This window comes from Panthera leo, chromosome A3, assembly GCF_018350215.1.
Source record: "Panthera leo isolate Ple1 chromosome A3, P.leo_Ple1_pat1.1, whole genome shotgun sequence".
NCBI lineage: Eukaryota > Metazoa > Chordata > Mammalia > Carnivora > Felidae > Panthera > Panthera leo.
This window is the reverse complement of record NC_056681.1, coordinates 51,198,945-51,220,207: the sequence shown is the minus strand read 5'-3', so window position 1 is coordinate 51,220,207 and position 21,263 is coordinate 51,198,945. Positions and strand designations below refer to the sequence as shown.

General features: G+C 42.7%; 1 protein-coding gene across 3 annotated transcripts in view; it reads left to right on the top strand.

The window, feature by feature from the left end:
* Nucleotides 1-21,263, top strand: part of SH3RF3 (SH3 domain containing ring finger 3) — a 371,367-nt gene that overhangs the window by 217,068 nt on the left and 133,036 nt on the right. For all 3 annotated transcript variants that reach the window (XM_042931821.1, XM_042931822.1, XM_042931823.1), the window contains one exon: nucleotides 11,871-11,966. In XM_042931821.1, coding sequence (XP_042787755.1) covers nucleotides 11,871-11,966 — 96 coding nt within the window. The remainder of the gene's footprint in view (nucleotides 1-11,870; nucleotides 11,967-21,263) is intronic.

Below are 21,263 nucleotides of genomic sequence, written 5' to 3'. Positions count from 1 at the left end.
TTGGGCAAATTAGGTAAATGAAGTAGAAATGCAGTTTGAAGGCCCCTTTTAGATGGCATGACTATCATGGTACCTGAATCCTTTACATATGTATTACCCACTGAGCCTTGGGAAGAAAAGCGATATACTTTTTTTAATAATCATGTTATGTTCATAGCCCAGCCTTGACATCATTTAGGACCACCCCGAGACCGCCTGAACGCAAAGGAGAGCCACTGTCGTATGAAAATGGCATTTGGTATATTTTTAAAGCTTGGAAACTAGAGAGAAGAGTGAAAACAGCATATGGAAGTACAATGCCCCACAGCAAGTAATGAGCACCTCACATGAAACATGTAAATGAAATTGAGTCATTCATCTGAAAGCGAAATGATGTGGTGGGAACAACTTTTTCTCCTTAAAATCCTCAGATGCTGCCATATTGGCCCAAAACTTGTCTGCCCCTCCTGACTATCAATGGTATAGATTTCGTTTACTCATCTACATCAAACAAGGGTTGATAAACCAGTGCTTGCAGGTCAAATCCTACCCACCTGCTGCCGTTTGTGTAAATAAAGTTTTATTGGCACACAACCAGACTCCCTCATTTACATGTTGTCTCTGGCTGCTTTCATTCCAAAACAGAAGAGTTGAATGTGTGACAGACACAGTACAGTCTCAAAATCCTGAAATATTGGTGATATGGCCCTTAGAAAGGTTTTCTGACCTGTGACATAGAACACAGCACTATGGAGGCCAAGCACACAGTGGTTCCTTGTGCATCCCACTCAGCGTGGCTTTGTTCTGAGGCCACCAGCATCCCACCACATTGAGTGTGACATGCAGGGGATGCCATTCTTTACAAAACAGCAAATGAAAACTCAGGTCCAAACCATGTAGATCAGTCTTGCCATTGTCCTATGAAAAGCCCTTGTAGTGTTTGAGGATGGAGTAATTCTCTATATTCCAAAGAGGCCACAGAGCAGGGATTTCACCCTTTTCTTGTCCTTCCTAAAGCACTGGCTCCAGCTTTTTGAAATATGACAGTAAATCAGAGACCTGATGTGATCTACGCATGAAAAAATGGTCATTGTTACCCTCGTCCTGCATCGGTGGCAAGAGAAGTTATTTCTGTTTCCAAAACACACCTGATCTCGTGCTGGTAGCTCTGGCATGCTAGAGTGAATTTTCTCATTGTCCAGCAGTCATATGTTACTCTTTGGAGGTTGTCTCCATCGTGAGAGTTTGGTTTAGAGGCAGAGCTGTGGGAAACCTTTCTCAGCACTCCTAGGCAAAGTTAGTTTTTTTGTGTGTACGGAGAGTGACTGGCTCCCTGAACCCTCTCTTCTCCCAGCCCAGTATCCCCAACAAGATTTATGCCAGCTAAATAAGAGTGTTATGGATCCTGCCATTGCCATGAAATCCCAGCCAGCTGCAGGACCAAGAATTGCGCTCCCCCCCCCCCCGCCCCCACCCAGCCGCATCAATATTTGAGCCAGGTCAGAGACCTGCCACAAGGTACCACCAAACCAGAGCTGGGACTACATTGAATTGGCATCTGATGGGAAAATGGGGCTATGCAGGTTCCACTAACCTCACAGTAGCACACTGACAGAGTTGGATTTTGACCCCACTTACTGCATTATGCTGGGATTTCACTGTATGTACATTTTATTGGATACTGTCCATCTCTTTATAAGCAGACCTCCTCCACCAAGTGCCGATCTTTTCTTGGGAAGGGACAGCTTCTTCCTCATGCCTGGCTCTTAGGGGATGCTTGCATATTGGTAGCCACATGAGGAACAGGTTGGCACTGTGTAACACTTGGAATGATGACAAAGCCCCTGGCCAGAGAGAGGACACTCATTTGGGAATAGCTCTCCCTTATGTGAAGCTGTGTTGGCTTCTCAGTAACTTGGAGCCCTTGGTGTGTATTCTACCCTCCCAGGTGACTCAGAATGAGTCCAGCTTTTCAGTGTGGTAATGATGCCAAAGCTGGAAGACAGTAACCATGCCCCCCCACCCGGCTTTCTCATGTCTCAGGCTCAGTGATCCCACTTTCTTCTCTGGCTTTCTGTGACTTGATTTCAGAGTGTTCACATAATGGTTGGCTTCCTCAGTATGTGAAGTCCCTTTAGGGATGTGTTAAGACCAAATGCAGTACTCAAGGTGTGTTGTAACTTGTCTATACTTAAAAAAAAAAAAAAACGTTTTAACCTAAATAAAGCATATTGCAATAGTAAGTCCACTAATCAAAATTGTGCAGCTTGATGGTTGGAAAGAAAATCCTTATACTCACTACCCAGTGGAGAGATGGTGGGATATTGGCATCCCAGTCCTTCCCTCTTCCCATGGCCCTAACATCATGGATGAGTCATGTCTGTCCTTGAAAGTCAAATAAATGAAACATGCAGAGTATATTTTTGAGTCCAGTTTTGTGTTCTCTCAACATTACATTTGTGCACTCCATCTGTAGTGTTGTAGGGTGCTATAGTTTGTTCATGTTCATTTCTCTGTGGTGCTATTAGTTTTTTTTTTTTTTAAATAGACTTAATTTGTAGGGCAATTTTAGTTTTATTCCTGAACTGAGCAGAAGATACAGAGATTTCCCATACAACCCTAGCCTCACACATGGACTGCCTTCTCCACTATCAGCATCTTTCACCAGAGAGGTACATGTGTTCCCATTAATGAACCTCTACTGATACATCATAATCACCCAGAGTCCATAGTTTACATTAGGGTTAACTCTTGGGGTTGTACATTCTGTGGGTTTAGACAAATTTATAATGACATGTATCTATCATTATGGTATCAAATAGAGTATTCTCACTACCCTAAAAATCTTCTGTGCTCCACCTATTCACCCCTTTCCTCCCTACTCCCCAATCCTTGGCCACCATTGATCTTTTTATTGTCTCCATAGTTTTGCCTTTTCCACAATGTCACATAGTTGGAATCACTTAATATGTAAACTTTTCAGATTGGCTTCTTTCACATAATAATATGGACTTACATTTCTTCCGTGTCCTTTCATTGCTTTGTAACTCACTTCTTTTTAGCACTGGATAATACTCTGTTGTCTTTATGTACCAGTTTATTTATCCATTCACCTACTGAAGGACATCACTTGACTATTTCCAACTGTTAGCAATTATGAATAAGCTGCTATAAATATCTTATGCAAGTTTTTGTGTGGACATAAGTTTTCAACTCCTTTGGGTAAATACTGCTGGATTTTAAGGTAAGAGTATGTTTAGTTCTGTAAGAAACCACCAAACTGTCTTCTGAAGTGGCTGTATGATTTTGTTCTCCCATCAGCCGTGAATGACTATTCATGTTAATCCACATCCTTGCCAGCATTTGGTGTTGTCAGTGTTCTGGATTTTGGCCATTCTAATAGGTGTGTAGTGACATCTCGTTGTTGTTTTAATTTGCATTGCCCTAGTGACATTTGACATGGAGATTTTTTCATATTTGTATTTGCCATCTTATATCTTCTTTGGTGAAGTGTCTGTTAGGTCTTTGGTCCATTTTTAAATTGGATTGTTTGTTTTCTCATGTTTTTGAGTAGGCTCCACACCCAGTGTGGGGCTTGAACTCACAACCCTGAGATCAAGTGTCATATGCTCTACCAACTGAGCCAGTCAGGTGCCCTTGTTTTCTTATTGTTGAGTTTTAAGAGTTCTTTGTAATTTTTGAATAATAGTCCTTTATCAGATATGTACTTTGCAAATATTTTCATGAGTCCATGTCTTATTTTTTATTCTCTTCACAGTGTATTTTGCAGAACATAAATTTTTAATTTTAATGATGCCCAGCTTATCAATTCTTCCATAGTCTGGTCTTTGATGTTGTATCCAAAAACTCATCACCAAACCGCAAGGTCATTTGGATATTCTCCTATGTTATCTTCTAAGCGTTTTATATTTTTGTGTTTTACGTTTATTCTGTGGTTCATTTTGAGTTAATTTTTGTGAAGGGTGTAAGGTCTGTGTCTAGATTCATTTTTCACATGTAAGTGTCCAACTGTTTCAGCACCATTTGTTGAAAAGACTGTCTTTTCTCCATTATGTTGTCTTGTTCCTTTGTCAAAGATCTGTTGACTGTATTTATGTCAGTCTAATTCTGGATGCTCTATTATGTTCCACTGATCTACTTTTTTATTCTGTTACCAATACCACCCTGTCTTCAGTACTGTAGCTTTAAGTAAGTCTTGAAGTTGTATAGTGTCAATCTTTGTTCTTCTCTTTCAAATTGTGTTGGCTATTTGGGTCTTTTGCTTTTTCATGTAAATTTTAGAATTAGCTTGTCAATATCCACAAAATAACTTGCTGAGATTTTGAATGGAATTGCATTAAATCTAGAAGTTGAGAAAAACTGATGTGTTGACAGTGTTGAGTCTTCCTATCCATGAACATGGAACATCTCTCTATTTTGTTATTTAATTTTATTCATCAGAGTTTTGCAGTTTTCCTCATATAGCTCTTGTAGATATTTTGTTAGATTTATACCTTAGCATTTCATTTTTTTAGGTGCTAATGTAAATAGTATTGTGTTTTTAGTGTCAAATTCCACTTGTTACTAGTATGTAGAAAAGTGTTTAACTTTTGTATATTAATCTTCTATCCTGCAACCTTGCTATAATTGCTTATTAGTTCCAAGAGGGTTTTTTTGTTGATTCTTTCAAATTTTTTACTTAGACAATTATATCATCTGTGAACTAAGACAGCTTTATTTCTTCCTTCCCAATTTGTATGCTCTTCATATCTTATTGCCTTAGATAGGGTTTCCAGTATGATATTGAAAGGCCGTGGTGAGGGGGAAAATATTTTGCCTTATTCCTGAATTTTGTGGGAAAGCTTCTTGTTTCTCACCACTGTGATGTCAGCTGTAGGTTTTTTGTAAATGTTCTTCAGAAGCTGAGGAAAATTTCACTCCATTCCTAACTTGCTGAGAGCTATTTTTTTTTATCATGAATCAGTGTTTGATTTTGTCAAATGCTTTTTCTGCATCTATTGATGTGACGATATGATTTTTCTTCTTTAGCTTGTTTATGTGATGAATTGCATTAATTGATTTTTGAATGTTGAACCAGAGTTGCATATCTAGGATAAATCCCATGGTCATGCTGCATATTTCTTTTTATACTTCGTTGGATTCAGTTTACTAATATTTTGTTGAGGATTTTTGCATCTATGCTTATGAGAAATATTGATCTGTGGTTTTCTTTACCTGCTGTGTCTTTGTCTGGTTTCAGTATTAGTGTAATGGTAGCTTTATAAAATGAATTAGGAAGTAGCCCCTTATGCTTCTACTTCTGGAAGAGATTAGTAGATAATTTGGTATAATTTCTTCTTTAAATTTTTGGGAGAATTCACTAGTCACTTCATCTGGGCCTGGTGCTTTCTGTTTTGGAAATTTATTAATTATTGATTCAATTTCTTTAAAAGATACAGGCCTATTCAGATTGTCTATTTCTTGTATAAATTTTAGCAGATTATGTCATTAAAGGAATTAGTTCATTTCATTTAGGTTATCAAATTTGTGGGCATGGAATTGTTCATAATATTACTTTATTATCCCTTTAATGTCTAGGATCTATTAATAATGTCCTCTCTTTCATTATTGATATTAATAGTTTGTGTCTCCTCTCTTTTTTTATTAGCCTGGTTAGAGGTTTATCAATTTTATTGATCTTTTCAAATAACCAGCTCTTGGTTTTGTTGATTTAATTTATTGATTTCCTATTTTTAATTTCATTGATTTCTGTTCTAATTTCTATAATTTCTTTTCTTTTACTTACTTTGGATTGAATTTGCTTTTTCTTGTTCTAGTTTTCTAAGGTGGAAGGTTAGATTACTGATTTTAGATCTTTCTTTTTTTCTGATATATGCATTCAACGTTATAAATTTCCCTCAGCCCACAATTTTGACAAGTTGCGTTTTTATTTTCATTTATTTAAAAAAATTTTAAATTTCCCCTGATACTTTTTCTTTGAACCAAGTGTTATTTAGTATTGTATTGTTTAATTCCCAAGTATTTTGTGATTTTCCAGTTACCTTTCTGTTATTGATTCTAGTTTAATTCCACTGTGGTCTGAGAACCAACATTGTACGGTTTCTATTCTTTTAACTTTGTTAAGGTATATTTTATGGCCCCAAATGTGATCTATCTTGGTGAATGCTCCATGTGAGCTTGAGAAGAATGTATATTTTACTGTTCTTAGATGAAGTAGTTTATAGATGTCTATTATATTCAGTTGATTGATAGGTGTTGTTGCCTTCAACTATTTCTTTAGTGATTTTTCTGCCTGCTGGATATGTCCATTTCTGATAGAGGGACATTGAAGTCTCCAAATATAATAATGGATTTATCTATTTCTCCTTGCAGTTAAGTTAGTCTTGCCTGATATATTTTGACTTTCTGTTGTTAAATGCATATACATTAAGGTTTGTTATGTCTTCTTGGAGAATTGACTCCTTTCTCATTATGTAATCCCCTTCTTTATCCCAAACAACAGTACTTGCTCTGAATTATGCTTTGTTCAAAATTAATGTAGCTATTCCCACTTTCTTTTGGTTAGTATTATCATGGTATATCTTTCTCCATACATTTACCTTTAATTCACATGTATCTTTATATTTAAACTGGGTTTATTGTAAACAACATCTAGTTGGGTCTTGCATTTTGATCCACTGTGATAATCTTTATCTTTCAGTTTGTGAATTTAGACCATTGACTTTCAGAGTGATTATTTGATATTTTTGAAATAATTTTTACCATATTTATTTCTGTTTTCTATTTGTTGCCTCTGAGTTTTGTTCCTATTTTTGTCTTCTATTTTTTTTTTCCTTTCTGTGGTTTTAATTGATTCTACTTTCTCTCCTTTCTTAGCATGTCAATTATACCTTTAAAAAAGTGTTAGTAGTTGCCCTAGAGTTTGCAATATATATTTTCAATTAATCATGTTCACTTTCAGGGGCACCTGGGTGCCTCAGTCGGTCTGACTTCAGCTCAGATCATGATCTCATGGTTCATGAGTTTAAGCCCTGCATTGGGCTCTGTGCTGACAGCTCAGAGCCTGGAACCTGCTTCAGACTCTATGTCTCCCTCTCTCTCTGCCCCTCCCCCATGTTCACGTGCTCTCTCTCTCTCTCTCTAAAAGAAACATTAAAAATATTTTAAGGGGGCGCCTGGGTGGCTCAGTCGGTTAAGCGTCTGACTTCGGCTCAGGTCACGATCTCGCGGTCCGTGAGTTCGAGCCCCGCGTCAGGCTCTGGGCTGATGGCTCAGAGCCTGGAGCCTGTTTCCGATTCTGTGTCTCCCTCTCTCTCTGCCCCTCCCCCGTTCATGCTCTGTCTCTCTCTGTCTCAAAAATAAATAAACGTTAAAAAAAATTAAAAAAAAATATTTTAAGAAAATAAAAAAACTTTCAAAAAATACCACACTGTTTCACAGGTAGTATGAATACTCTGTAATAACAAAATAATCATAACTCTTCTCTCCTGTCCCTTATATCATTCTGTCATTCCTTTCATTTATACATAAGTATATACATGATATATATATATGTATATATATATATATATACATATATATATACACACACACATACACACATATATGTACATAAGCATATATAATCAAATACAGTGTTGCTGTTTTGATTTTGAACAAACTATTCAGTTAGATCAATTAGGAATAAGAAAAATAAAAGTTTTATTTTACCTTCAGTTATTTCTTCTCCCATGTTCTTTTCTTTATATAGATTTGAGTTTTTGACCTACATACTTTTCTCTAAAGAACTTCTCACAAGGGCAGGTCCACTGGCAATAAATTCCCTCAGTTTTTGTTTGTCTGAGAAAGTCTTTATTTCTCCCTCATTATTGAAGGATAATTTTTCAGTATACTTAATTCTAGGCTGGTGGGTTTTTTGTTTTTTTTTTTTTCCTCTCCATACTTGGTATATTTCACTCCACTCTTCTTGCTGGCATGGTTTTTGAGAAGTCAGGTGTGATTCTTATTTTTGCTCCTCTGTAAGTATGATATTTTCTCCCTCTGGTCTCTTTCACTGTTTTTTTTATCTTAGATTTTCAGCAGTTTGATATGCGTAGGTAGTTTTTTATTTATTTATTTATTTGTTTGTTTATTTATTTATTTATTTATCGGCATTTATCTTAGTGTTCTCTGAACTTCCTGTATCTGTGGTTTGGTGTCTGACATTAATTTAGAGAAATTCTCAGTTGTTATTGTGTCAAATATTTCTTCTGTTCCTTTCTTTCTTCTTCATCTGATATTCCCATTAATCATATGTTACACCTTTTGTAGTTCTGTAGTTACCTTACAGCCCTTGAATATCCTGTTCTTTTTTTTTCCCTCAGTCTTTGTTCTCTTTGCTTTTCAGTTTTGGAGGTTTCTATTGAAATCCTTAAGGTCAGAGATTCCTTCCTCAGCCATGTTCAGAGTACTAATTAGCCTATCAAATTATTTTTCATTTCTATGATGGTGTCTTTGTACTCTAGCATTACTTTTTGGTTCTTTCTTAGACTTTCTATCTCTCTACTTACATTGCCCATCTGTTCTCTGTTCTTACATTATGTCTGCTTAATCCATTAGAGCCCTTAGTGTATAAATTAGTTCCAGCATCCCTCTATGCCTGAGTCTGGTTCTGATGCTTACTCTGTCTCTTCAAACTGTATTTTTGGTTTTTGTTTTGTTTTGCCTTTGGCATATGTAGTATTTTTTTTTTTGATAGCCAGACATGATGTACCAGGTAAAAGGAATTGCTATAAATTGTCCTTTAGTTATGTTTTGGTATGGTTTGGGGGAAAGGGAAGCAGTGTATAGTCCTATGATCCTATTATAGGGTCTCAGTCCTTTCAGGAGGCTGTACTTCTAGATTGTGAACTCTGTATGTGTGTCTCCATTTTCCCCTTTCTTCCTTAGGTAGGACAGGATGGCTAGAGAGTGCTGGAGTTGGGAATAGTATTGGAGCACAATACCATAATTTATTTAACCAAACCTCTTTTGCTGTACATTTATCTTTAGTTTCTATCTAATTGAACAAACACTATAATGAACATTCTCAGAGCTAAATCTTTTTGCACATCTCTGATTTTCCTAGGGTAGAGTTAGATCAGTGGGTGTGCAGGCTTTGATTTTAGAAATTGCCAAACTGCCTGCCATAAATGTATATCTACACCCAAAATAATTAAGTGCCTATTCCGTGCATGCTGACCAGCACTGTGAGTTGGCTTTATGTTCTTTGTTTGCTAATTTGATAAGCAAAATAGAACAAAGAAGAAAGAGAGAGCTCTTGTTGTTTACAGTTGTATTTTTTTTTATTTATGAGGTATAACTTTTTAAAATATGTTTAATGGCAATTTGCTTTTCTTTTTTTTGTGAGATGTATTGCTCTTAGCCTATTTTTCTTTTAAGACATTTGTCTTTTTGTTCTATTGTGTATTTAAGTCTTTATATAATATTAATATTAAGTCTTTGTCATATATCCTCCAAGTATTTTGCTAGCTTATTTTTGTTTTTGTTTTTGCTGTTTTTATCATAGAGGATTTCATTTTTCTGTAGCCAAACTTTTGTTATCATACTTCAAAAGAACTTTCCCAGCTCAAGATTAAACATCTATTCATATTTCCTCTTGGGCATTCAAGACTTTTTTCTAATATTTAAATTTTTAATATTTATGTAATTAATTTTGGCATATGTAGTGTATTAGAAAACTTTTTTTAAAATAGCCAATTTTAATCACATTTTCTAACTTATTATTCCTGGTAGATGAGTGAACCAATGATTTTTATGTATTTATTTTTAAATTAGCAGTATTTCTCAAATTTACTTATTCTAATTTTTAGTTGATACTGTTTTTTCTAGGTAAAGAATTGCATACCTTCTTTCTAGTATTTATGTTTTCTGTTTTATATTCTTTTATGACTTTGGCTCCAATTTCTAGACCAGTTCTAAGTAATAGTATGGATAATACAGTATTTTCTTTTTTAAAAAAAACAAAAATTAATCTGGTATTATCTTCTTTTTAATTTTAAAAAATGAAATGTCTTTTTTTGTGTGTTATTTTGTTGTTGCAAAAGCTCTGACATGTATGAAGCCTTCAATTCCCTTTCCCTTTGCATGATCAGCAAAGTCTTAGGAGCCTCCCTTTGGCTGAATCTGAGTTGAGTTCATCACAGGCTCATGACTCTCTTGGTTGTGAATTTGTAAGGTGAGCAAGGCATGGGATTTAAGGGCACTCTCTGTACATCTCTCCTCAAGCCAGGTGGCCACTTTGTCCCTAATGGTTACCAGCAAATCCCATACATTCTTCCCTTATTAATACCATTCTGTAGCCTGAGAACCAACTGCCCTGAAACACGTGCAATGATATAATTCCCTTATTGCATTATTCTGGCTTATATAAGTTAGGAGAAAAAATATTCTAAAGTCACAGATCATTTTGTTATTTGGAATTTTTCAAAGCTGTTATTTGGGAATGAGGAGAGAGCAAATGAGGGGTATGATCGCTCTTAGACTCTACTCTGTACCCCTAGGTGAGGAGAGGTTTGGAACAGACCATGGGGGAGTGTCCCATGACAGACACTTATCCTTGCTTTTCCCCTATCTGTGTTCCATGAAAGGCACATTCCATTCACATTAGATCACTCCACCATGACCTAGATGAATATCCCAAAATTGTGTGGTCCCTTAGCTTATAGGGAAGCCAGCTTTTCTGGTAATTCCATGAAGTGTACTGGCCTAAAATGTCCCTCTGACCTGAGAGAAGCCTACAAGTCCCGTATTATTGCTTCACATTAAAGTATTGAAGACTCATTGGAAAGGCAGATGGTACCTTCAGATTCAGTAGGGGTTACCCCATTAGGCTGGCCATCATCTCCTTATACAAGTCCCAGATAGTCCAGCTGGTCTCCTAGCAGATTGTTGAGAGACAAACGACAGGGAGGTTTGATGTGGAGGGGCAGGGGGAGAGGGTGGTTAGGCCAGCAGTCTGTGGAGTGTTCTATTATATATCATATGTATTGAAGGAAGGATGGATATTGGAAAGGGAACAGAAGCTGACCACAGATCCTTGGTGTAGGTGCCAGTTTTGCCTGTGGCATCCCTGTCCGGCCTTCTTGATTCTAGCCGCTGCCCATGTTGTCTCTTTTCCCCAGTCTTCTTTCCTGATGGCTTCCACCTTTTGCTCTTCATCACTGCTCCGTGCTTTCTTTCTCTCACCCTCTTCTCTGCACCCCCTGTCATTTGTCCCTGTAGCTCCTGGCACCTGTGAAGCCACCCTGGTCATGTCCTTCCTCACAACTACTAGCCTGCCAGTCTTCCCAGAAAGTTCCTCTTCCTCTGTGCTTCATGCCTCTTCCTTTCTCTTTCCATCTGTTTCCACTTTGTGCATCTATACTTGGCATTGTCTGCATTGCCAAAGAATTTAAGAGGGTTATCCAAAGCTTTTTGTACACGACTCTAAATAAATGGAACTATATTGGGTCATTTTTTGTTCATGGATGGTGCCAGAAACTTAAAAAGCTTTATACTTTGCTGAATTTATTTTTATTCAAAATAATTTTATTTCAGTAAATAAATAATAGGAACATGAATTTTAAAATACTAGCTATATTATAAATTGCCAAGCTCTTCCATTTGCAGATTTTTGCAACTATAATCAATATATAAGAGAGAAAGAGGGAGGTCCTGGGTGAAGATGTAAGGGCAGACTGTTTTCGTATGTCAGATCCCAGAATGGATAATAAACCATTCTTTGCATCCTTGCTTAGGATCTTTTCTGAGTTTCAGCAGCACTGACTGGTCTCAATTTTTGTTGTGTGTGTTTTGTTGCGTGTCCACATGCATGTGTGTGGCGACCCCAGGATGAGATCCTGACTGTCATCAGAAGAGTGGATGACAACTGGGCGGAAGGCATGCTGGGAGACAAGATTGGGATCTTCCCCCTGCTGTATGTGGAGGTAAGGTCATGCTCTCAGATATGCTTCCTCTTCCACCCTGCTGTCTGTTTCACTAGACAGGTGGGGTTGTGGAGGTGGACTCCTGGCCTAGGACCCCTTTCCCAAGAGAAGAAGATGGGGACTGCATTGGACTGCTGTGCCAGTGCTATGAGAATTGTCTCAGTCCCTCAGGTTGTGTGTCCCAGGCCTGGCTGCAGACTATCTTACCATGTGGGCAGGGAAGGAGGGTCTCCCCAGCCCCAGAGGAGAAGACAGCATTCCCCTGTCACTGCAAACATAGCTGAAGAATGCTGGCTCTGGTGGGCCGTTTGTGGTCCTCATAGGACTCACGTGACTGGGCAGCTTGTCCAACTGGGAGTCCTTAAAGCAGAGATGATTTGGGGCCTGTTAATTTCCTGTCTCCTTTCTGTAACTAAGGAGCACTTGGTTTCCAGTGCATAAGTTATGGGCAGTGGCTGAGCCGGGAGCATCTTAGAATGTTTGCCCTGGAAACCCCTATTTGCTGTGGGCTATTTGTGTATGTGCAGGAGTATTTGCCCATCATGTGCGAGTGTACTGTTTGTCAGTACAAGTCACGTGTGTACGCCCATGAGCCAACACACCCTTCATCTATTAATCACTGCAGTTATCCATACAGTTCTTTCAGCTAATGCATACTGCGTGCTCGCTGCATGCGAAACACTTCTAAGTACTTTCTCATTTAATTTTCTCAATACCCTAGGCATATGAAAGCCAGGAATGTCCCCACTTTACAGATGAGCCAATAGAGACAGAAAGTTCTCCCAGCTAAGTGGAACATGAGCACAGGCTGGTTGCTCTAGACTTAGCCCTTCACTGCCCTGCCCCTGAATGCCCCCCACTAGCAAACTGTAGTTCACTCAGCCTGTTGTGGGGCTCCATGTGCTGGTAGGTGGCACATCTAGCTTTGCCACACCTACTGAGCTGTGTGTGGGTGCCACTAGGTATTTGTTAAACACATCTGCTGATTCCTTTTTCATATAGGATAAAGTTCAAATGCTATTGTAAGGCATTCATGATTCATAGCCTGCAAAGGCTAGATGTTTTGCTAGCCTCATCTCTGGTCATTTCCTCTCCTTTCCCTAAATGCTCTGGACTAGTGGTTCTCTCACGTTAATTTTGAATAGACTGCCCAGGAGATTCTGAGGCCATCTTATACAATAACAGTAAGCCCACACACGTACACACACACACACACACACACACACACACACACACAGTGCCCACACTCAAATATACATGGACTCATACACACTCTGACACGCACTCTCACACACACATCCACACCTCTCCCTAGTACACTGTAAGAGTCAAAATTCCCCAAACACCTTGTAAGCTTCCATTTGTGCATTTGCTTCAGTTTCCAGGGGGATGTTCTTCTTTATCCTGCAGCTTGAGATCAAAGAACCTGATGCATGAGTAACACTTATAGTGCAGTCTAACAGTGAAAAACTTAGCCTCTCAGACATCTGTAGCAATGGAACCATTTTTCCTCAGGCAGACTTCTAAGGATGCTCAAACACATATGCAGAAATGCTTACAGAAACTTTGTTATGATGGCCCCAAACTGGAAACAATGCAGATGTCCCTCAGCAGTGGGATGGATAAATGAAGGATGGTATGTCCATACGATGGAATACTATCCAGCAGAGAAAATGAACAAAAGACTACTGCATTTAAAAGCATGGCTGAATCTCACAGACAGATCTTTTGAAAGAAGCCAGACACAAAAGGGTACATATGATTTTCACTTTTAGGAAGTTCAAAAGCAGGTAGAACTATTCCAGGGTGACAGAAAGCAGAGCAGCTGGGCCTCTGTGGGGAGACTTATGGGAAGCAGGGAGAGGAGGCCTCTGGGATGTGGAGGTGTTTGAAATCTTCATCTCAGGAGGTTAACAGTTATGTGCAGCCATAGAGTGATGCACAGTTAACATTTGTGCATTTTTCTTTAAAGCACAGTTTAAGAAACTAAGATAAAACCTCATAAGGAAACCCAAGGCAGGTCACACTGGCACCCCCTGCAGAAGGCCACGTTAGCCCCAGCAGCTTCCACCCTCTGGAAGGGCTCAGGCATTGTCAGGGAGGTTGAGAGCTTGGGCTCAGGACTGGGAAACCAATCAGTGGGGCTCTCTGAGTGTTCTCCTTAGTTCCAAAGACTTACTCAAAGGGCAGACTTCCTGAGGCCCAGCCACAAGAGACACGCTTTCAAATACTTCTCCCTTGAGGACATAGGTAGGCTCCTGCATCCTTCTGGCTCAGAAGCCCTCCATGCCCCACACCTCCAGTGACAGTCCTGCCTCTACTGAACATGGCTGTCTTACTCCTTTGTGTGTTTCCTCAGATAGGATGCCCTGAGGGCCCTTGAGGCTCCAGTGCTAGGCTCTTCCCAGGAGCAGTGGCAGAGAATGCCTGGAGTAGCCATGGGCAGGGGACTTGCTCCTCTGGGTCGTGCTCCTTCCTGGACAGCACTGTGGCCTGTGCAGAGCCTATCCCCTCACCATGACCCTAAGGAGCCCCAGCCACAACACCCCTGAACTGCTCTAGAACAGACTCCTGGCTTCTCACTCAGCAACCAGTGAAGACAAGATGCCCCAAATGGATATTTCCTGAGATGGTGTTTCACTGTTTCTATATCAATTCCCTTTTGAAGTACTTGAGTGGCTCTGGCCCCATCATAGCCTTGGAGGTAGATTCCAGGGCTTGCAGAGTTCAGGCTGTCTTCTCTCCAGGAGGCTGAGCAGGCCTTTGAGATCTGAGTGATTGGAACTCCAGTCTTCTGCAGGGTTTGAACCTGAGCTTCCTATTGGGGCAGTTCCTGCCCTCATGCTTGACCCAGATGGATCTGTAATAAGTGAACGAGCACTTTTGCTCTGTAGATTATACAGTCTTCTCTTAACCAGGACTGTTTCTTCACCCTGGGCTTGCCAAGTAGGCACAGTGGGACGGATGGTATAAAACCCGGGTGCAGCTGGCCTGGCCTTGAGCTACTGGCAGCCTGTCTTCTGAGAAGGTGGTCCTGTCTCTGGAAATATCTATACCTCTGGTGTACTGCAGAAATAACTCTGTCATCCACACTCCCCATAGTGCCCAGGGGCCTGGCTGCCACTGTATCCCCATTGGTGACCTGGGCCCACTGGTCTCAGGCACTGACTGCCTGCACCTGGCTCCTTCACCCTCAACTCCTCACCACTCCTGTGCGACTTCCCGTCCCCACCTTTGACCTCCTTGATGCCTTTCCAGCTCCTCTTCCTACTTTCCCCGCCACTGGTCCTGCATCTTGAACCTGCCTCCATGTCCTTTTCTCCCCCTTTGTTCCATGAACAATCACTGTCCAGCAGCCATCTTCACACCGGGACAACAGCACATGTCAGACACCTGCCTCTTTGTTAGGATGACTGCTGGGCAGGGCACTCTCACTGGTGTCTATCCAGGACAGAGAGAGGAGCTGACATTGCTCTTGCCCTTGGGGAATACACCCCAAAACATGACAGTGACATGGCCTTCCTTATGTGCCTCAAGTCCTTGAGGAGGCAGAATAATTGTCATCATTTTCATTTTTCAGAATGGTTCAATCTCAGAGAGTTCCTCAGGCCCAGGGGAACCCTCCTCCTCTAGGTGGGGGCTCAGCATTGCCTGCTGTGGGTAAACGTACTGTAGGAACACATGTGGCACTCTGCCCTTCTCACATCCTGGCATGGCTGGGTCTGGCTTTGCTGTTCCATCCTGCAGCATGAGTACCCCAACTGGGGTTCCTGCATTCTCCTTTTCCATAGACTCCAAGATGGCATGCTTGGCATTTGCCCTTAGTATGGACCTCAGGTCATCCCTGGAGAGCAGGGCCTATTTCTCATGGGCCATGGCAACCCTAGTGGCAGGACGTGACTGGGACTCAGGGCAGCTCAGAGCATCATGGGCTTCAGAGGTAGACCCCACTGGGCTCAACACCATGCATTAGACATGTGAATTTTGGCATATTTCTTAACATTTCTGAGCCTGTTTCCTTGCTCATCTGAGGGCAATAACATGGACCTCATGGGGATAGTTGCAAGGCTTCAAGAACAATAACAGAGTGCACAGACCAGACCTGGCATTAGGTAGGTTGGCAAGGGCCATCTGTGTTGTTGCTGTGCTATTGTTTGTTGAATGAATAATTGCACATTGGTCCATTCATGTGTTTACTGAAGATCTCTGTGTCATTCCTGAGCATTGACCATATTTGGCCTCATATTTCTGAGAGTTTTCTCACAAGTGCTCATTTTCACTCCTCAGCAGGGGTGGGAGATTTTTGAAGGTAAGCGTGCCCCTATTTCTGTGCAGGTACAACAGCCCCACCCTGGTCAACAAGACAAGTGGTGCAGATATTCCCATGCTGCATGATAGGAGAGGTTGCTTGCTAGAAAGCTATTCTTTTATTTTATTTTATTTTTATTTTATTTTATTTTATTTTAAAAAAAATGTTTAATGTTTTTATTTATTTTTGAGACCGAGAGAGACAGAGCTTGAGCAAGGGGGGAGCAGAGAGAGAGGGAGACACAGAATCCAAAGCAGGCTCCAGGCTCTGAGCTGTCAGCACAGAGCCCGGTGTGGGGCTCCAACTCACAGACTGTGAGATCGTGACCTGAGGTGAAGTCAGAAGCTCAACTGACTGAGCCATCCAGGTGCCCTTAGAAGGCTATTCTTGAAGTGCGTTCCTGGGAATCAGCTTCAGTCTGGAGAGACGCCGAGACAGGACACAGGACTGTGTTCTGCCTCAATGGGAGGTTTGCATGGAGACATAGAAGGAACATTAGGCAATCTGCCTGTGATGCTTGTCTGTGAGGAAAGCCTGTCCGTGGGGCTGGCGCTAAGACCCAACATCTATAATAAGCTGCAGACACAGTTGAAAAGAATGAACATGCAGTGAGCACAAGTGTCAGGTTCTGCCTTCGCACTCTGAAAATCAGTTGTCGAGGCAGAATGAGGGGGAGACCTGCATCACCAGCAGTTAACTGGCAAAGACTTCCAGAATTACCAGATAATGTGATGGCGCTTTACTTCTGCTGAGTACGATGTCTAAACTTACTAGCCACTCTTCATGGTTGGTGTTGTGTGGTTGGCTTCCCAGGTGACATGGTCTCGGGGGGGGGGGGTCCACCCTCATGCTCGCTTGTATGCCCCACCCTACATGTGCACACAGAAACAGATGCTTCACCTCCTCTCTGGCAGCAAGTGGGGAAGGTTCTGGGGCAAGGTGGGAGGAATCCTTTCCAACTTCCCTTAACTATCCACGGTGAGGAGGGTGAAGGGTGGCCATTCTGTGCTGAAGATGGGCCTGAGTCTGTGGCGTGAGGACAGGCAGAGAAGGAAGAGGGTGTGCAACGCCTGTCCCAACAGCCAGCACACACTGCCCAGGGTGCTGTTCTGGACAGAGGAGGGAGCCTCTCTGCTGCCTTTGGATTTGGCATGGGAGAAGAGATGAGTAGCAGGTTCCCCAAGGGAAGCTCTCACCTTATGGCATTGACCAGTGGGTGATTAGATGTGTAACTAATTATTCTTAGGTGCTATCATCGATTCCATTGACTGCTTATATTTGCATAGCTTTTCAGTGGTATTACAGCCATCCTCCCTATTCAGCCGATAAGAAATGTGAAGCCTGATTAAATGGTACCGTGCACTGGGGCACTGGGGCTCAGCTGCCCGACCCCTGCCTGGACTCTTCCCTGGTATGGGCAGGCATACACTGAAGGGGAGGGGAGTTTTTAGATTCCCAAAGGAGGCATGGCTTGGGGCCATGAAATGCCTGAGGGCTCTTCTGAAAAAAAAATTTCAGGGAAAACTCTTATGAACGTCAAATAACCTGAAAGCTCTTGCTTAGCTGAGCGGGCATGTGTGTACATCTGCACACAAATAGAATCTGCCTGAGACGGCAGAGGGTGAAGCATGCGGTGAGCCGTGTGTCAGGCTGCTTCTGCCAGACTTAGAAATGGGGAGTGCAAGTAGGGGCACAGAATAACTGGCAGAGCTGCTGGGTCCACAAGGGTCTGCTAATTCAGAGAGAGCAGTTGCACCAGTGGGTCTGTCTCATAAGATAACCCCAAGACCCAGAAAGAAAGAGCTGGGTGGTTTTCTCCTACCTTCTGTGACCATGGCTGTGGGAATACAAGGTACCACGATGTCCTGGCTGGTGCCTCAGGTTTACCATAGACATGAATCACTCAACCCCTCTCTCCTCTCCTTGCTAGGTGTGGAGATCCAAGAGTTTCTAGGTTCCCTCTCTGTGGCTTGTCAACTCCATGCTTTGGGTATAAAAGCAAAATAGAATTTCAGTGGCAGTAAAGCACAGTTTACCCTGAAGCTGGCCCATGGGATATGGGCATGAGATACCTCTGAGGGGATATGAGGTCTTGGGTGCATGGGCAGACATTCTCACAGGGCCCAGTTGAAAGGAATGGAGGCCTGGTAGGAATTTTCACACATGTGCAGCAGTCTCTCTTCTGAGAGCCTGTTCTCAGGTATGGTCACCTTGTGCCCTCCATGGGCTGTGGCAGGCATGGCTGTGGGTGAGCCAGGCCTGTGGCTTCTTTTCCCCTGGAGACCATGTGGGTGGTGTCATCAGAGGAGGTTCCAGGAAGCTCCTCAAGAACAGCCTGGGCCTGTGGCTCCCAGGTAGGCTTTCCAGGCCGCCACTGCCCTGAGATTTGCCTCAAGTCTGCAACCGGCTGATGGGACGCTAAGACCTCCAGCCCCTCAGGTCTCGTGTCCTTCTGGCATCACCTGTCTCAGACCCTCTGAGACAGACCCCACTCCTGTCTCAGACCCTCTGCTACCCACCACACTGGATGGTACCACTCAGTTTCCCAAACCAAGCCTGGGTTCTCTCTGGTCCCCTTTTCTCCCTCACTTCCCAATCCACTCTGCAGTCAGTTCTCAGCAGTTCTATCTCTGAAAATCCTTCTCAAGTATAACAAATATATAGTATAATTTAAAGTATAACACACCATTAGTGCTTGTCAGACAACTGCTCTCGCCACTCAACATATCAGCAAACAAAATATTCCTGTCTTTATGAAACTCTCTTATGGAACTCACTTTCTGGTGTGGGCGGCAGATAATATGCAAGTCCATTATATAAACACCTCAGAAAATGATAACTGAAATGGAGAAAAAAATAAAACAGAAGGGAGAGAGGAGTGTTGGGTGAGCATTCTAGACAGAGGGGACAGCCAGTGCAAAGTTCCTGAGGCAGGAATGTGCCAGGCCTGCTTGAGGAACAGCAGGAAAGGCTGAGTGGCTGGAACCCAGTGGGCAAGGGGGTAAGTAGTAGGAGATAAGGTAAGGTGAAGAGGGTCAGATCACATAGGCCCTTGAAGGCCTATTTAATAAAATTGGCTTTTATTTTACGTGAAATAGGAAACCGGTGAAGAACTTTTGAGCTTGATGATCTGACATAAGTTTTATGTGAATCACTTTGGCACCACTGTTGAGCATAGATTGAGTATAGGGGGATGGGAGCATGTGTGGCAAGAATGGAAATAGATCGTGAAGCTATTGCCAGCACAGGCCACGGTGGTAGTCACAGAGGTGGCAAAGAGCATCAGCTGCTGTAGTTAGAACCAGCAGGAAGTGCCGATGTGAGGCTGCGAAGTGTAAAACATCCAGTTTTGGTCTGAGCAGCTGGAGGAATGAAATCACCATGGACGTGGAGGGTGACGTGGGCTGGGGTACATGGAGACCAAGAGGCCAGTTCACAGAAGGTTGGGCCTGGGGTATCTGTTAAACATCTGAGTGGCTTATCAGATAGGCAACAGGTATGCAGGGGTCAAGTTCAAGACAGAGGTCTGTGTTGGAGATGCTAATTTGGGGTCTTTGGCATGTAGATGGGCCACTGTGGGAATGAGTATAGGCTGGGAAGGGTCCAAGAGCAGAGTCCTCCCCTAGTTCGGGGCACGTCTGGTCCTGTGCCTGACACCAGCCTCCCCATCACTAGTCTGTCCTCCACACCATATCTGAACAGCGTTTCTCTCAAATCCACCCTGCCCTACCCTCTGCCCCAGCCCCCACCCTCCTCCTTCCTTCCCAGCCTGGGCTCAGTGGTCTCCAGGGTAGTGATCTCCAAACCTGCCATGAGATGCCGAGACCGGACTTTGCAACTTCCACCTAGCATGGTGGCACCAGGCTGTCTCTAGGCACCTGAGATTCCAGCCACCCAAACTTTGACGGTGCCTTTCCTAGCTCAGGGCCTCTGTGCAAGGACCCATAGAGCTCCTCTTCATCCTTTGAAACCCAGCTCAAATGGCACTCACTCCATGGAGCCATTCCCTGAGCCCTAAGACCCTGTTTATGTCAAGGCACAGGGCTTCCAGCGTTTCTTAAACTTCTTCAGTCCCCTTCAGTCCTTAAAGGACTGGGATCCTTTAAGTCAGGGACCTCTTTTTGTTCCTTTTTAATACTCCTAGCTCTTAGCAAAGTACACACAGTGGGTGCTTAATAAATGTATGACTGTGGGAGTGACAGCTTATCAGGAGATCAGCATGAGAATTAGCCAGGAGCCGTTTTCTGGATCCAGAAACATGCAGTGATTATCCAGAGCCAGAGGCTGTTTGGGGAATTTGGAGGCACAACGAGAGGTAGGGCATGGGGGAAAATAGGATTGGACTGGTTTTTAACTTTCAGGACAAACCATGTGATGTTTAGAGGGGGCTTGTCATGGGGGCTGGCTGTCTGGAAGCACCAGGAAGAATGTGGTTGCCTTGTTCCTGGATTTTGGAAGTTGCCCAGATCTCCCTTTATTGGTGCTGACCCAGGCTGACCAGCGCTTCCCTTCATAGCTAGGTGCCTTTTCTGGGTCTGACTTCCTTCAACGGACTGCAGGGTGTGCGGAGCACACACGCTTGTCCCCTCACAGCTGCGTGCCTTTGCCTGTCCCACTTGCCCTGGACTCCATGGCTGCGTGGGCCCAACTCCCACCAGGCTGAGGACACAGTTGAGGAAGGATGGTCACCTCTTTGTCTCACTTCCAGTCTTCACTCTCATAGCTCCTGAGGCTGAGCCCCACGCTGTCTTGGCCAGCTCCCACGCCACCCCTCTGTGAGAGGCCTCTGCCCCTGCTGGTGTAAGGGCTTCCTCCTTATTCCCACCAGGTTCTTCGCTCACCTAGGTATAGGAACCGTTGACATGCACTCAGCTGGAGAGCACCTGGTAGGCAGGATTCCATCCATCTCCTTCCCCTTTGCATCCCCAGATCTCTTGACACTCAGATAAGGTACAGTTGCAGGTTTCAGTGGGAGGGTGAGCCACCCA